At 41.5% G+C, this 16628-nt stretch overlaps 2 protein-coding genes across 5 annotated transcripts in view; one reads left to right on the top strand and one right to left on the bottom strand.

Moving 5' to 3' along the window:
- The first annotated feature begins 3 nt into the window (after positions 1 to 3).
- Positions 4 to 6665, top strand: PSMG2 (proteasome assembly chaperone 2). The gene is made up of 7 exons (XM_042870202.1): positions 4 to 110; positions 1169 to 1340; positions 2142 to 2200; positions 2972 to 3090; positions 4170 to 4343; positions 5824 to 5944; positions 6295 to 6665. The coding sequence occupies exons 1-7, from the start codon at positions 54 to 56 to the stop codon at positions 6412 to 6414; spliced, it is 822 nt and encodes a 273-aa protein (XP_042726136.1). The 5' UTR covers positions 4 to 53; the 3' UTR covers positions 6415 to 6665.
- A 2808-nt stretch (positions 6666 to 9473) lies between these two features.
- The window catches only part of PTPN2 (protein tyrosine phosphatase non-receptor type 2), a 34104-nt gene continuing 26949 nt past the window's right edge, over positions 9474 to 16628 (bottom strand). For 2 of the 4 annotated variants that reach the window (XM_042868956.1, XM_042868954.1), the window contains 2 exons: positions 15813 to 16003; positions 14240 to 14824 (listed from right to left, as the gene is read on the bottom strand). In XM_042868956.1, coding sequence (XP_042724890.1) covers positions 14617 to 14824; positions 15813 to 16003 — 399 coding nt within the window. In that variant the 3' untranslated portion in view covers positions 14240 to 14616. Of the gene's footprint in view, positions 10272 to 10884; positions 14825 to 15812; positions 16004 to 16628 lie in introns of those variants that run through there. The other 2 variants (XM_042868957.1, XM_042868955.1) reach the window with 2 other exon arrangements.

Raw genomic sequence — 16628 nt, 5'->3', positions numbered from 1 at the left:
AGCGGGCGGAGCCGCGCCTTGCGGCGTCCATCTCCGAGTGCGGCCTTGCCGGTATGTTCGTGTCTTGCGATGGCGGCGGCCCCGATTTCGAGGGCTTCACGCTGCTCATGGTGAGTGGTTGCCGGGGTCTGCCCCGTGGTGCTGGGGGGGTGGAGGTCGGGGGGCTGCGGTCTGAGCGCCTCCGGTCTTTCTGAACGCCTCCAGGGATGGGGCTCCCGCAGCTCCCTGGGCAGTCTGCCCTCTTTCAGTTTAAAGCCATCTTCCTTGTCCTGTCCCTGTGGGCAGCGCAGCACCGCACAGCCCCGGGCTCACGTACGCCTTCAGGGGTGAGGGAGAAGAAAGGTAAAACGTGTGAGCTGATAGTTTGATAACAGGGCAGAAAAGGGAAAATAATGACGAGAGAGGAACATACGGAAGTGAAGCACGCTGCGATTGCTCACCACAATCTGACCCAGCCCCCAGCCAACCCCCCCCACCCCAGTTGTGTTGCCGAGCACCTCAGCACATGGCGTGGGACGTCCCCTGGGCCGCTGTGGCTCTGCTGCCCTGGTTCTGCCCTCACAGCTCCTTGGACCCCCAGCCCCATGCTGGCAGGGCAACGCAAGGAGCCGAAATGGCCTTGGCTTTGTGAGTGCTGCTCTGCAGCAGCCACGACAGCAGCGTGGTATCAGCGCTGTTCTCATGTGAAAGACAAAACGCAGTGCTACACCGGCTATTAGGGAATTAACTCCATCTCAGCTGAAACCAGGGCAGTGAAGAGCACCTCATTCATGCTTACAGCTGAAGCTGAGACTTGTAGTTGAATGTGTAATATCAACGTTACCATTAGGTGTCACTTGAGGTCTGCCGATCTCTGCATTTGTTTTAGAGTGACTTATCAATTCTGCATTCCCGTGTCCCTGCGTCCCCACCCCCCCCAAAAAGGGGGGTGGAAGAAGACAAGTTTCAAAACCCTTGTTCAAGTTTACAGTGAGAGACAGGGTTATTTACAGAAGTGGCCAGTGTGATTTTGGGTGACCAACCTAAGGGATAGCCATCTTTGCCTGAAAATGAGCTGTCACTTAAAGAAATCACGTTGAGTCAGAAATGAAATATCTTGAACCTTCACTGTTTGGAGAGCGTATTGTCTGTAAAACACATTGTGATTCATTGATTTCTGTCACTTCAGCCAGCAGTGTCAGTGGGAAACGTTGGCCAGCTGGCAATAGATCTAGTCATCTCCACACTTTGCATGCCTAAAGTGGGCTACTTCTACACCGACTGCCTGGTGCCGATGGCGGGGAATAATCCTTATGCAACAACAGAAGAGAACTCTATGGAGCTGAGCATAAATGCTGAAGGTGTGTACTGAATGCTTATGGTGTTTGCAGGATGCATGCAGTGCAAACAAGGTTGCATTTACTTTTTTTGTTGTTACATTCTGCTTATGGGAACTTGTTTAAACTAAAGCCCGTAATAACAGCTTCAATGATAAGTTTCTGTCTTAGGAATAAGAATGTGTTTAGACTTGCGGAGGAAACTCTTAGACCTTACTTTATTTTTGATAACCAGTTTGACATATGGAACCAGTAAAAAATGCTGACTCACAACCATGTTACAGGGCAGCCAAAACTCACAACAATTTTAATCCTAAGCAACATGAAGCGTGCACATAGTTCAGGTGCAGGAATGCAAGCTGCATTCTGGTGTGGAAAGGGATTTCTCCCTTCTCGCCTATGTTTGTCTTTTTCCCTTTGTGCTATTTCCCCCCCTTAAATTCACTGGGTTTTGCCCCATCTCAGTCATGGCATTTCTTTCCTTTCTTTTTTCTTCCTTTTTTTTTGCTCTTAAATCATAGAAATTTCAAAATAATCTGCCAGAATCTTTGTAAAGCTGCACAAAAGAATTTCCTGAATCATCATAAGAGACAGATCTTCTTATGTTCTGTTTCATTCAATCTTTTGAATCTGTGACAAGTGAAATTAGGTCCAGTGAAGACATTGCACAAAAATAGGTGTTTATTTTTAACAGCAATTGGGTTTTCCAGTAATTGGATTTGATAACTGAAAGGTTATCCTCAGGTTTGTAAAGAAGATAAGTCTGTATACTTCTAAGCCCAGATTTATTTTTTTGTTAAAAAGCTTCATTATTTCTCCTTGTAGTGTATTCATTGCCTTCAAAGAAACTTGTAGTTCTGCAGATCAGATCACCTTTTATAAAGGTACGTGCATCCATTGATTCTTCTGAGCTCATTCGTCAGTACTGCAGTTCTGTGGGCAGATGCTTCAGGCATCCTGGGTCAGTTTTACAAAATGACTCAAGCAAACCAAAGAAGCACAACCAGAAGTAATCTGTCAGGCTAGAAAACGTTTTCTTAAAACAGACCAAAATCTAGCAAAACATTTTTCTACTTAGTGCTGTAACACTTTCTGTGATGGATACAGTTTTGTCTCAAAGCTGATTTCTGTACTCTCTGAGAGCTGAGGTTTAGTTTTGTTTTTCCAAACCCCATAACAACTCAGCTGTATTGTTAGATCTTATTGTTAACATGTCCTTAGTTATTAATAGTTTCAAACAAAATACAGAATGTTCTGAGTTTTGTCCATTTTTCTTTTCTTCATACAGTTCTTGCCTTTCTGTATGTATCTTGTATTGTAATGGCTTAATTTTTGCCATTGCTTTTTGGCAAAATATGGAAGAATATGATGTGATCTAAACATTGTCCCCTCTTGTTCTAAAGCTTTTTCCTATGGTACTTATGGCACTTATGTTGTTATTTGTGTGCTCGTAATAAATGTAATCATTATGTGTGTAGCTTTAATCAGATAAATTGCCAGTCTTCTGCTTTTTGAAAGTAAATGTGAACCTGTGAGCTTAAGGGATGTGAAGAAAAATCTATACAAAGATGAGCATTAAATATGACATCTCTTTTGGTGGTTTTTTTATCAACACAAAACATTTTTATTTCATTTTCCTCTGTCTTTGCATGAAGAACAAGTACAGACCATTCTGTCAAACACTGCTTTCTTGGGTGGAAAGCAGCAAATGTGCCAGAGTCATTCTTCTGTCCAGCAGCCATGCGTACCAGCGCGATGACGAACAGCTCCTCGGGTATGTTTGTCCTTAAAAGATCTATTTAATGTTTATGATCTCTTTGGCAGTCTGACTTTTTTCCCTCTTTCTGTAGTACTTTTCATTATTTTGCTTTGCTGTGTAGATAGGACATCTTGTTTTAATAACGTATGAAATGTTTCATGTTACACAGCGCTAGTCTCTGAACTTACTCCTGTTGAAAGTCCAGAGCAAAGAATATGCTGTAAGGACATCGTGCTTGGCCTGCACTGTCAGTCTCAGTTTTAACTTCTTTATTTCTTCCTGTTGCAATCAATGTCAAGGACCACCAGCTGCTTGAGGTCACTGATTAGACATCTAAGATTTAGTAGAATATTAGTTAGTCTCCTAACCTTTCACTGATTATTCTGAATGGTGAGGATTTTCAGTGTGTGACAAGATTTCCAGGCTGTATTTAGGTGTGGAGCCTTAAAGGAGGCTTAGGTCTATGTGCTTCCCAGATGGAGTTCCCAGTGCTGTTTGCATTCTGTCTAAAGAACGGCCAGCTAAGATGGAGAGGAGTGGGAAGGAGTGATATTCATTTTGCACATTCTGAGTCACAAGTTGTACCCGTTTCTCCTGTTTTTGTGAAGGGGAACATGAGCGCCACAGCTCTGACACCAGAGTCACTAAAGGCAGAGAATAACACATGCAGAAAACAGCTTGTTGAAGTCTGGGGGTTGCTTTAGCGTGAGCCTATTATAAATACTGTGTAACAGTGAAATCCTTACTTACCTTAACTTTAACTGAATCTGTTCCCATCTGAAGGAAGAAAAGTCACCTTTTATATATAAATTATTTTAGCAGCAAAAGTTCTCCTACTTATGTGGTTATGTAGCTGGTATTTGCCAGTCACAAAAGCATCTAAAAAGAATACCTTAGTTGTATTTGTGGCGGAAAATTGTGTATATTGTCCTGAAGTCACTGCACACTCGTAAACTTCAGCTTGGAGAGGAAGGGAATATTGCAGTTCTTTGTTGCAGGCTAGAGGTCCTCAATGCTTGCAGCTTGCTTCTGTCACAAGTAACAACTTCAGTGCTTTTTTTGTCAGACTGAATACATTCTTGATTTGTTCCTAGGACACCGCTGCGCTACTTACTTACACCAGCTCTTGAGAAAGCGATTGAAGGCCATATGCAGGAACTGAAATGGAAAGAAATGGAAAAAGTAGCAGCTTACCCTGGAATAAGTGATACAGAAAAAGTGCTACATATTCCTGGAGGTGGCATCACAAAATTGCTGTTTACTGAGAGGTGAGTTGCATGGAGATAAAGGCATAAAGGATATCAGGTTTCCTATCAGGGCAGCTGGAGGTGTCCAAGGCCAGGTTGGATGGAGCCCTGAGCAACCTGATCTCGTACCAGCTATGGAGGTTCGTGGCCCTGTGTGCAGCAGGGAGGTTGGAACTTGATGATCCTTGAGCCCCTTCCAGCCCAAGCCATTCTGCAACTCTAATGCATGAGTAAAATTATTATGGATTAGTTCTTATAGATCTTTATTGTTGTTAAAAGGTGTGCACATTAGGAACTGTGGCAAAAGCATGTCAGGTGGCAAACTTTAGCTAGCAGAGCTCAGTCTCTGCACTAAACACATTAGTTCTGCAAAAGGGATTTGTTTTTAAGTGCCAGGTGGAAAATCAGCTTTTGGGTTTTTGTTTTTTTGCGTGTGTGTGGTTTGTTTTTTTTTTTTTTTTCCTTAACTATTGCTTTTGTCACTCATCCAAACTGCTGTCTCCAGCAGCAGGAGCTCCTGATAGAGAGCTTACCTTTGTGCTGACTCCAGCTATGGAAACAGTGCATAAATGCAAAAGCTGAAACCTCCCAGGACTGCAGAAATCAAAGTAAACTAAACCAAAAACACGCAATAACTTCATGCCTGAATGAATAAAACACGAGAATGCTAAGGGAAACTGAACTTTTAAAGATAAAAAATATTGAAGTTGTTGTAGCACATACATCATGGGACTGCATTTTAAACACATTGACGCTGTTTTGTGACCACCTCGTTGGTATCACTTCCCCCACAAAAAACAACCCACCAAAAACCCTTCTAACACAACAGCATGGTAAAAGCCATTTACCAGAAGTAGCGTTCCTGGTCTAACAAAGGAAGGGGTAAACTTCAGCATACCATATGTTTTTGCAGAATATATGCTTAAGTCAACTCTGATTGTGGGTTTTAATGACTTTTTCCCAAACGTTGCAATAGCAAACAGGGCTTGGAAAGTTTGCTTCATTGGTAGGAGGCAGAAGTGGAAATTGTAACAGCCTGCAAAACCACTGTTTGAAATACATGGAAGGATAAGAAGTGGTTGTATTGAAGGCTCTGTATAAATGCCCCGCTAGGGCAAAAGTGCCAACACTCTGGTTGCAGACTGCACGTAGAGGAGGCCCCGAGTAACCCTCTATGACATAGGATTCTTGCCTTGCAAAGGAAAGAATAATTTCAAGGTTTAGAAAGCAAACATTAGGTGTGGAAATGTAACCAAGCAAGTCTGGAGGAAAAATAAAAAGAAAAAAAATGTATCGTGTGTGTGTGTGTATGTGTATATATATATATTATATATAAGGATCGTGTGTGTGTGTAATGCATGGGAATCTGCATTTTCCTTTTTAGTGTAATACTTCCTTTAAAGCAGACTATCTACCATCTAGCCTGTTGTGCTAAACACACAAAATACATTTGTTCTTGATTTGCAAAAGAAACAGAAAAGCCTGCCTGTTTTTGTTGCAGTTGTTCCAAAGGAATCCGCATGGCAGTTCTTCTCAAATTCTGCTCAGAAGGGGACAATATCCCTGACGCCTTTGGGCTTGTTAACTATCTGAATGAATGGCTTCAGCTAATTGAAATCAGAGTAAGTGCTGTTTGTTTTAGAGCTTTCATATTTTATATCAGCTATTTTCATTTTCTGTATTGGCTGACTTCACTTTGGCCTGCGGTCACCAAGAGCAGGCCAAATGTAAGATATGTTTTGATTAAAATTGTGCTGGGAAGTTTCCCACCCAAAAAAACAAACCTTGGACAGAGGTGGTGGAAACTGTAAAGATTTCATCCGCTTAGAACTTGCAATATTTTTCTCTAGAGCTGTCCACCATGACACTGACCCTTGAAAGGCCATGATTTTAACACACATGCCAGAGAGAAAATTGCATTAAATCGCATTATTCTTTAAAACTTCAAGGAGTTACTCTGTCCTTGTTGCAGAGAAATTCTTCCACGGATGCTTCTCCAGAGAGGGAAATACCAGATCCTTCTTCAGAATGGAAAATACCAAGTTCTTGGCGCCTGCTTTTTGGCAGTGGTCTTCCACCTGCACTCTTCTGAGCTGTTTGGATTTCTTCTGTAAGTCACACTGGTATGGTGTCCATCATCCCATGAGAAGATGATTGTATACTAATTGCCAAGCGACAGCAGCCTGATTTGTGATGTAAATACATTCTTAGGGAAAACTTCTTTTACCCCTGCTAACTATTGAAATAACAGTAACTTTCAGAAGTTGAACAAAGAAATGGGTTTGACATAGTTGTTTATTGAAGATTTTTTTTTTCTTTTTAAATAAAATATTTTCAAAGCCCTTTTTGTCTGGTTAAAGTACTACTGCAGTGGGAAAGCTCACAGTGTCTCTCTTAGCACTTGATTGACGTGCAGTTTTTTAAATGTTCTAGAAAGATAAAGGCCCACTCTTTTAAGTCAATTGTGGATCTCTCTTCCAAAACCTTCCTGCTGGTGTCAGTATAGCTCAGATCCTCTCAGTGATCCTCTGCCTTCTTTTCCCAATGTTACCTCAGTAGCTTCAGCTGGGGAGGCCGCGAGTGGCAGAGTAGCATGTGCTGTGTTTTCTGATGTTCCTGATAACAGTTTCCAGTCTTCTTCCAGGGACTGCAGAAGCAGCAGAACAAAAGGTTGTGAAGTCAACAAGCTTTCTTAGACTGCTTTGAGAATATATACAGTGCCCTGAAATATAAAGAAAGTAAAATGCTGTCCTGAAAGCAAGCAGTCTGGAGCCTGTATGTTATAGGTGTAGTCTGAAATACCAGTTTTGTTCACTGTTTCATGTTTGCAGTGGGACTTGTTGCATTACTAAGCTACATATTTGGTTTTGATCCTTTTATATCTTTTGGCTCGTGGTCTTGTCATTGTTTTACAAGAAACCTGAATGAAAGTACAAACCATTTTGCAGTCTTTACATAGAACTCATCACAGAAATATTTCATACCTGCAAACACTGTTCAACTCTTGCATAGTTAGAAAAGGATTGATGTCCTAAATACTCTATTGCTGAACTTGCAGGATATGCAGCAGCACCTCTCAGAGAGCTCTTTGCCTACTGCTCTTATGCTCATGTGATGAGTACAGCTTGTGGGAGTACAGAGTATAGATGCACTGGACATGCTTAATGAGACTTTTCCAACCATCATTAAATACTGGTATGGGAAAAGAACAACAAGCACAAGCTTTCAGAATTTTCTGGTTTCCTTAGTTGTTATTTTTTAGATAAGAGGACTGTATAAGCTTTATTTAGTTGGAGCTGTTTAATTGTTTCTTTCCTGTAGGATCAAATTAACAACTTCATTTTGGCCCAATTCTGAAGTACCATCATTCCAGCATCTGTGAGCTTCAGCCACACTACAGCAAACTTTGGAAATGTCTCTGCTCCCCACAGCCTGGGCTTCTGTCTGACACGTAGCACTCCAGCCAGGGGGCAGTCCATGTGTTGCACACTGGGAGTTCATCTGTGGAAAGCTCTGGTGTTTGAGGAACTTGCTCCGTGCAGATAGCAGCCCCTCAAGAGGCTCCCTGGAGCTGCTGGAGGCTGGCATCAGATTTGTTTGAGGCCCTGAATCTATTATGTAGATGGAAACCATACAAAGTGCTAAAAACAACCCTTGAAATACTCAGGCCAGCTTCTGTTTTTAAAAGGATAAGCCTAATTAAGGTGACAAGCAAGTGGTGCTTGGGTATCTACAGAAAGCTCAGCAAACAGGGAATGATGGTATCAAGTAGTTGCAGTACTCAAGATGCAGCATGATGTATGCTGAGTGGTACCTGGGATGCAGCATTTCAGCAGGCGGTGTACTGCAGAGCTCTGTCCATCAGTTAACAGCTTTGATAGCTCATATTCCAAGCCGTAATTGTTTTGCTTTTAAGCAAGGGGAAATGGTAATTAAAAAGCCTCAGTGTGCCTGCTGAGCGTGGGTCCAGCAGCCAATTTAAGCCTCCAACTGCAAACCCTTTGCAAATTTCACCTTTGTCTCAAGAAGCAGCCCATCCTCTTTTTGCCTTCATGTTTCACAGCAGAACTTGAGAGCCCTGCACGGAGAAGTGAGGCACGTGCTGGGACTTCCTGAGCCTGTGTCTTCACACTGCCGCTGTCACAGTACAGCTCATCTGTTTGGGAACTGCTCTCAGTCCCCTGTGCTTGGTGAGGCAGCCCTGTGACCCACTCAGCTGAGAGAGCAGCTGTTAAAGCCCTGAAGAACAGTTTGAGAATTGAGTCACCATGGGACGAGGGCCAAAGTACGCTCAGGGCACATCACGAAGTACAAGTTATTGCATATTGGACACGATTTAGCAGCAGGTGAAATACAGCAATGTGCTGTATTATACAGCACGTGCTGCCCATCACCAAACGTATCACACAAATCACAGTTCAGAGAGGAGGAAAACAATGAAAATGTAAATCTCAAGTTAGAAGGCACAAACTGCTGAGAGCTGTATCCAAGATGCAGAGAGTGCTACAAGCAGGCTCCACTCCTGCATTCTGCAGCAATGAGGTTTGCAGCAGCCAGACCTCTGTCCTTCACCAGAAGTAGGCACAGCCACATCAACTTCAAAATGAAGCTGAACTTAACTGTGACAAACCCAGTGCTTGTGACTGAGACAATTTCAAGGTGGTGCTGAGCACTTCACTTAAATAACTGCTTCAAGTACTCCCCTGTTCAGTTACACATTGTACTTAAGCACAACTCTTCCATCAGTCAGCCTCAAACCCAAGTTAGGATTTCAGGCTGTGTATTCTAGCAGAAATACTATCCCATATTCCTGTGCCTTCCAAGTAGTTTTCTTCTCCCTGCCTTCAGGGACTTAAGGGTTTATACAGAAATCCTGTTGCAGAAGTACTTGAAGTGCAAATCACATATAAAACCTCCCACCACACAGTAGTTTAGATGTACATAAAATACAGCTTTTCAGTGAATGAAGGTTTATCTGAAACTGCCAGAACTCCCACAAGCACAGAATTGAGCTTAGCTCCCATAGCAGAAGGCACAGGGCTGAGTCCATTAAACCAGCTTCGGGCTGTTCCAGTTCAGCCCTTCTCACTCCAGCTGCTCAGAGCACTGATAAATCAGAGATGTGAAGTGAAATACTACACGTAACACACAGTGATGGCACAATACAAAACCTTTTAATGAAAGGTTCCACCTGGGCACCTGGCCCTCAGCCCGTTCATTGCAGGAAGGGGTGGGCAGTGAGACTCCCCCTTCCCTGAAGGCAGAACAACAGAACACATTCCCAAAGTTACTCCGAACATTCTGTGTATATTTGGTAGCAAACATAAGGATTACCAAATCAACCCGGCAGGTTAATAACGTTCCTAGTGGTGTATTACAAAAGAAATGTGCAAGAGTTACTCCCAGCTGAGACTACAATACTGAGCATTCATTGAAGTATTTGCATAAAGCCCATTCTAGCAAGAATATGTAGCAATGTTCCAGTTAAGACAGGGTATCAGGAAACACCACGAGGTGAAACATTTCTTCTAGTTCCAAGTAAGCTTTTAACAGTTGCTTCCTAGCATAATTTGCACACAACAGCACGTTGTCAATTTAAAAAAATATTTAATGCTGCCAAAATCGTATAAAAATACAATAAGAGTGGCAGTACAAAACAAAATATTTCCTAATTTATTTCTTTTACATCTTTCTACATTAATACAGGCATTATAAAAACACAAGACAGCAAGTCATTTTGTTTTGCAAAGTAGCATGCTGGTGGTGTTCTTCGTCCCCTGGATGCAGTTTACGCTGTAAACAGATAACTGAGGTCCTCCGGGTACTTAACAGACCTCACTTTTGTTCCCGAAGAGGGGTTCATGTCTCGCTTTGCATGTCAATAATTTGCAGTTTATAGCTGCAGAATATTCACAAGTCTTGGAGGCTTAGGTGTCAGTCAGTCTCGGCCTACGACATACAACGCAAAAGAAAGTCACCGATTCAGTACACAGTGCAAGGACAGAGAAATCAGAACAGACAACGGGTTGGCAACTCACTACAGAACACAAACAGCTGCTCACGCATGCACCGAAGTGACTACTGATCACTGTTTGTCTGCAGCAAGCACTCTTGGGAAGCTATTCCCACATCACCGTGTAAGGCACTGCAGAGCTCCAAGTACAGGCCAGCTCAGTGAGCCACTGACACACGCACTAAGCCACAAGTGCTGCAGAAGTCTTCTTTGACCTGAGTGGGACTACAGAAGGCTGCAGCTCAGCAGACTCGCCACCTCTGTGGCTCTAACGGCCAATCCCGGCACAGAGAGAGGCACGGAAGTTCTTAGGCAAAGTCTGCTTGTTGGAACATCTTCCTCAGTAACGAGCTGTGTTGCTCTTAGGAACAAGGCTACGCTCCAAGGAACACACACAGCCCGCAGTACTAAATAGCCAGTGTGCTACAAGCAAAATGCTTCTACGTTCTGCAAGCACTGTGCTGATGCACACAGCAGGGTTCTGTTCAATCAGAATACCAAAAGTTATCCCGAGTGCTTATCCAATTTAAATAACGACTCAGACAGAAGTGCAATTTTGAACACGTTTTATTTTTCATACATAAAAATGAAAGACTGACCTAAACCTTTGGGGTGTCAGGGTTAAAGAACCCAGGAAGACTACTGTGTGTTATGGCAACTTTGCAAACTCCATTCTATGACTTAAGCCACTTGGCCATTCAGAAGGCTTCCTCTTTTGTCACTTAATTAAGTCTCTTGTGCAGTCATCAAGTGTGTCAGGTTAAAGCATAACGCCAGCAGCAAGCTAAATAATTGAGTTAACATTCATTGAACTTAAAGCTCACCAGGCTGCTCATGGCCAACACGATCCAACACATGCACATGTGTATACATTTATACTTCTTCGCTACTCAGTGGAATATCAATTGATGCAAGTAAACCAGTTCAGTCAAGACCTAACAAATTATCTGGGTTTCACTTCCAGTATCTTATTTACATAAAATAAATAACTGATTTTTCCAGAATTCTGTTCCACAATGAATTCAGTTTCCTTAATACATTTCAAGAGAAATACAGCTGTACTGTGACACTAAGTGGACTGCCCCTGCATGAAGAATATAATCAAACAGAGGACTAATTCCAAACCACTTGCAACTGAGGTCCAAACATTTCTTAGTGGTATTTTCAAGAAAACACACAATTTGTATAAAGCTTTCATCTGAGAGTCAAACACTGTTTGATCAAATTCTGACATCCACTACACCTCAAGCATTTTGACCAACATATTTCCAAACCAGGGAAAAGCCCAACACAGTAACACTTCAAAGCGCAAAAGCACTTTGGAAGTGCCGTGGAAACAGCCAACAGAAATGCCAGCAATTGGGGGAGTGGGGTGGCAGAAGGCATTTCCTTCATTTTCATTCTTTCTTTAAGCGTTTCCTAAAACAAACGTCCCTGGGATTGACAAGCCTTCATTCCAACCCACATTTATTCTTATGTAACATCCAACTTGTACACAACTGCTCTAAATTGTCATCCTACAGAAGAACAAAATACCACAAGGCTCAGTTTGCAGTCAAACACTGCAAGCCTCCACAAGTTCTGTTGAAGCGTTTTGTCCCAATCCCAAATCTGACGCTGAGGGACCAGAAAGAAGTTTTATCCAATCTGACACCTGGGACGTTCTAAGAGATCTAATACTCACGTCCCTCCCATTCCCACATTCTCACAGAAAAACTCACTGTTCAAATTGTTTTGTCCAAGACTTGTACTGGTTCAAAACTCAATTTAAGGAAGCTCAGATCTTGAAGATACTTACAAGAATGTAACCAAACAAGATTTCACCCATCGCCACTAGAAGATGCTCCTTTTACTCTACTGCATGAGAAGGTAATGTGAGATGACAGAAAATGGCTCCCTGCTGCCCTGCCCCACAGCCCCCTCCCAACAAAGAGGGCCTCCTCAGCAGCTACACAACAAAAAGCCAAAACAGAGAAGCTGGAGTTGGGGAAAATTTGAAGTGAGAACCTGCCAAGACCCAAGTAGAGTTCAGCATCTGGAGGATGCCGGCAGACCAGAAAAAACCTCATCTAAAACAAACACAAAAGGTGGTAAATGAGTGTTTTCACTGAAGCTTTCGCCTGCACTTTTTCCCTAGCTGCTTTTAGGTATTTTGAATTAAGTCTGGAATATTTCTTCATTATAAAAGCATTTAATTACATTCAACGTGGTTTTCTAAAGCCAAGATATATTTTATAAGGCACGAAAATTTACACGGTGTATCAGTTACAGCTGATACTTCAAAAATCCTCAGTCTTCCCAATTAAAGGAAAAAGAAAAGAATCTTCCATCCAACTTGTTGGCTAACTTATTGCAGTTGTCAAAATTATGAAGGCCTTAAAATGCATAAGCTGCCTGCCCATACTGTGTCACGGCCACTGCCATGCTGCTCTGCTATTAGAGCTGTACAGCAGGTCAGCAATGCCACAGGACAAATTATCTTCGTTCTACTGACACACCATTTCCCAAGTACAGAACTGCGTGTTCCAAGGAACTACACTTGTTTTCTCTTCCTTATCTGGACACTTTAGCATTTGTTTACTATATAAACAGTGCAGTTCAAAATAATAACATTAACTATTGTGAAATGAGTTTCAAAGAGAACGCACAAGTCAGCCTTGTGTATTTATGTCAGCCTGTTTTGGCCCCACGCCTGGCAAGTTACTGCTGAGATCAAACGTGCTGGAAACCTGTCAGTTCCTCTGGAAGGAGAGCAAATCGTCTCGCTCTCTCAGTATTTTTCAGCAATCAGTCCAAAGAGTGCTTTATGACTGAACAACAACAAAACCTCAATAAGGAATCCCGAGAGGACGCACCCAAGCAGAAAACAATCCAGCTAGGACAGTGGAGAAAGTCAACACAACTTCTCTGAAGTCATCCAACAAGTCAATACTTGAATAAATAAATCCAGCTTTCAAAGTGCAGTCCAATGCTACAAAATAATAAGTTTCAACTTAATACACCACATATAAGCTCTGTGCCTCAAGAGAACTGAAAGGACAGCAAGTGATCTGTGTTCGGTTACTGTTTAGCAAGTGTTGCTAGTGCCCAAGTAATGGAAAGAGACTACTCAATATTCAAGTGCCCACAGGATAGGTATTCCCAAAATATCCCATCACTGAGGGTTTTACTTTCACGCCTCTGAAATACAGCAACAGGTAACTTGAAGAGTAATTCTACACTTTGTGAACTTCTGAAAGTGGCTAATAACCGAGAATACTGGCTACAGGGAATACTACCAGCATTTGTTTTCTATCAAAACCACACTTGGAAGACAACGTAGTTTTCTTTGAGGTGCTTTCTACGTATATTACTGATAAATGGACTTTATTCTTTATAGCAATTAATCTATAGACACACAGAACATTATGTTTCACATTTAATGGAATGTCAGAACTTTAACAAAGTTGGCCTTCAAACAGTAGCTGAAGTCTGAATACATCAATCAGTTGAACAGTATACTTTTCAGTGGGGGCTATGTTCTCCAAAGCCTTAAAAAATTCAAATTCCCAAGCCTTACTTAAATAACAAAAACTACAAAAAATAAATAAGGAATGCAAAGTAACAGAGTAGAAATCGTAAGTGCTTCATCAGACCCCTAGCTGCTCACATCATAAATCTGAGAGTCAAAATACGGGGCATGGTTGCACTATTATTTTCATGCACAAATTACACGTAATTTCTAAATCAAATTCTTTTTTGGTCAGAAATTTGTACAAACTGAGCTTTTAAAAGTACAGTGAACTACAAAAAGATTAAATATGCAATTATAAAATATATTTATCCTAGGTCATAAGAATATAAAATGTTTATGCTCATGTCACCGGTACATCACACATTACACACATTTAAGGATAACTTCTTGGTATTAATAACGTGATGGTACAACACTGTTTATTGCTTATGTCAGGCATGTAAATTTAAATCCAAACAGCCTTCAGTAGCTACAACTCTGTGGTTCAGGGTTTGCTCTAGATCCAGTAGACCATTTTGGAAAGTTGCAGCTTTGTACCTGCTTATATAAACAAAAAATAACAACTCTGTTGGGGGGTAGCAGTTCATTTAAATACCTGCAGTGGAAAGTCCTGAGATGTTGACAGATTATCAAGTTTACATCACTCCTCTATTGTATGTAATGGCCTGTACCCATTCCAGGTGAAAGGAGTTTACTGCTTAGAGTCACACCCCTGGTCATTAACTCACAGCAAGATCAGCTGCTGGAGCAGACAAGCTTACTGTTACTTACAAGGAATGTTCTTGAAAATATATTTTCCAGCAAGAATAAGCGCCAACTAAAATCAGTGTACCAAACCCAATCTTAGCAAGAATAGGTTTCCAATATAACCACCTTTTTCTTTTTCTTTCAGTCTCATTTAGCTTCTGCTTCATCTGCTGGAGCTTCTGTGCTGTGTTTGCTTTCCTATCGTCTCGCAGTCGTTTCCGGGCAGCACTTAAAGAAAAAAGGAAAATAAGGAAAAGGTAACTCTTCAATTGTATATTCTGTTCCAACGATCTTCACATAAGTAGTTTCAGGTAAGTGAAGCCCCATAAAGTTAGCAAATGACGTACGCAAAGATGTAAATAGCCCTTGGTGTAAGCATTCAACAGGGAATAGAGTTAGCTGAATTATTTGCCTCTTGCTCTCATGCTATCTGAGATGTTCCACATGGAGGCTGCAGGTATGTGCAGCATAAGGTATGAGATGAGAGCAGTATGTAACGTCTGCCCTTGCTACAGGGCTCACGCAGCTCTGCACAATCCAGCCTTGGTCTCTTGCCCCATAGAAATATGGGCAGACCCCAGGGACACAGTGCCCAAAGCAACTCAATTCCCAGTACAGCAGCACACAGCAACCTCAACTCAAGTACATCTAGGAGCTCAGGCGTTTGTACTCACAACGAATATTAACTTGATACAGAAAGACAAATTTATATACCATAGCTAAACCACAGAAATCTGTGAACATGTAACACAAATGGAAGGCAACATGTGGCTTTCATCATGCAATTTCAACCACCAAATTGGAAATGGCAGGTGATAAAAATCTTTGTGCTTCTAAAGTACTGTGTGTTTTACCAAAGTTGTTAAAGAATTCAGAATGTGTATTGAATTATGTTGGGTATTTTTAGGACCTAATTCACATTGTACTACATTTTTAAGACCTAATTCACAGATAGATTACAGGAAAATGATTGCAAGCTTGAGGTTTAGAGACATCTAAAGCTGAAGTAGGTCAAGAGAAAAAAAACCATACCTTTACACAATGAAGATTTATCAAAACAAATATCTGAATTTAAAAAAAAAAATAAGACTCAAATGCCACCTGTCCTTTCCCTCTGCTAAAGAAAGATCTTCAAGGTTTATTATCAGAAACTCACAGTAACTCAGCCTCTCAAAAAGCACCTCTGTCTTCTAAACAGTTTCTTCATTTTACCTACATTTCAACATTTCCATCTGTGCCATCTTGAACTTTAGTGGACAGGCCAGTACTTATTTTATCCACTTGATCTTTACTCTCCAGGCCAACGCTGTTCCCATTGTACTTCTCGGTGGTTATTTTGGCTGGGTGTGGAGGAGACTGCTCACTACTTGGCGCCTGGTCCTCCTTAGAGAGCTCCTTCCACCGTTTCTGCAAACAAGAAGAATATGTTTCAAACATTCTCCTAACGCTGAAGGTACTCTTTGTCTAAGGTAACTTCCTACAGAATAGCTGCAGATGTGGATTAAAGGATCTGAGAGATGAAAAATAACAATTACTAGACAAATAAACAAGGTCAGACAAAGATATTCTCCAGGCCAACTGACAGGCCAGGTTATATCAATAGAAATACTTACTGCTGCTGGAATACTAGGATCTTGCTAACATGATTTGTGAATTGCAGTAACTGAGAAGAACAACTTCTACCACCAAGAACACATTCCCCCTAAATTTACTGTAAGGCACAGTGCAATAGCACAGCCATGACAAATACTAACTTTGCTTCAGGAACAGAGCAAAAACCAAACGCGAGAACGCTGCAGTGAAGGTTTGCGTTCTGAAGAGAAAAATCTAATGAGCCAGCATAAACAATTCCCAGACAGACCAGATATTACAGCCATTCCTACCTACACAGACTGGTAGGTATGATGGCTGCAACTAATTACACAAATTTCAATCAAAGACTCCAGTGATTACATTTTCTTACTTTTACACGACAGATAAGCACAAAACTCTTAAGAATATTCATATTAAAGATCAGAAGATCAGGTTTTGC

This window comes from Lagopus leucura, unplaced genomic scaffold (assembly GCF_019238085.1).
Source record: "Lagopus leucura isolate 7727_CA_CO unplaced genomic scaffold, USGS_WTPT01 Super-Scaffold_100002, whole genome shotgun sequence".
Classification (NCBI taxonomy): domain Eukaryota; kingdom Metazoa; phylum Chordata; class Aves; order Galliformes; family Phasianidae; genus Lagopus; species Lagopus leucura.
Note: the sequence above shows the minus strand (reverse complement) of the source record. Positions and strands in the feature narration are given on the sequence as shown.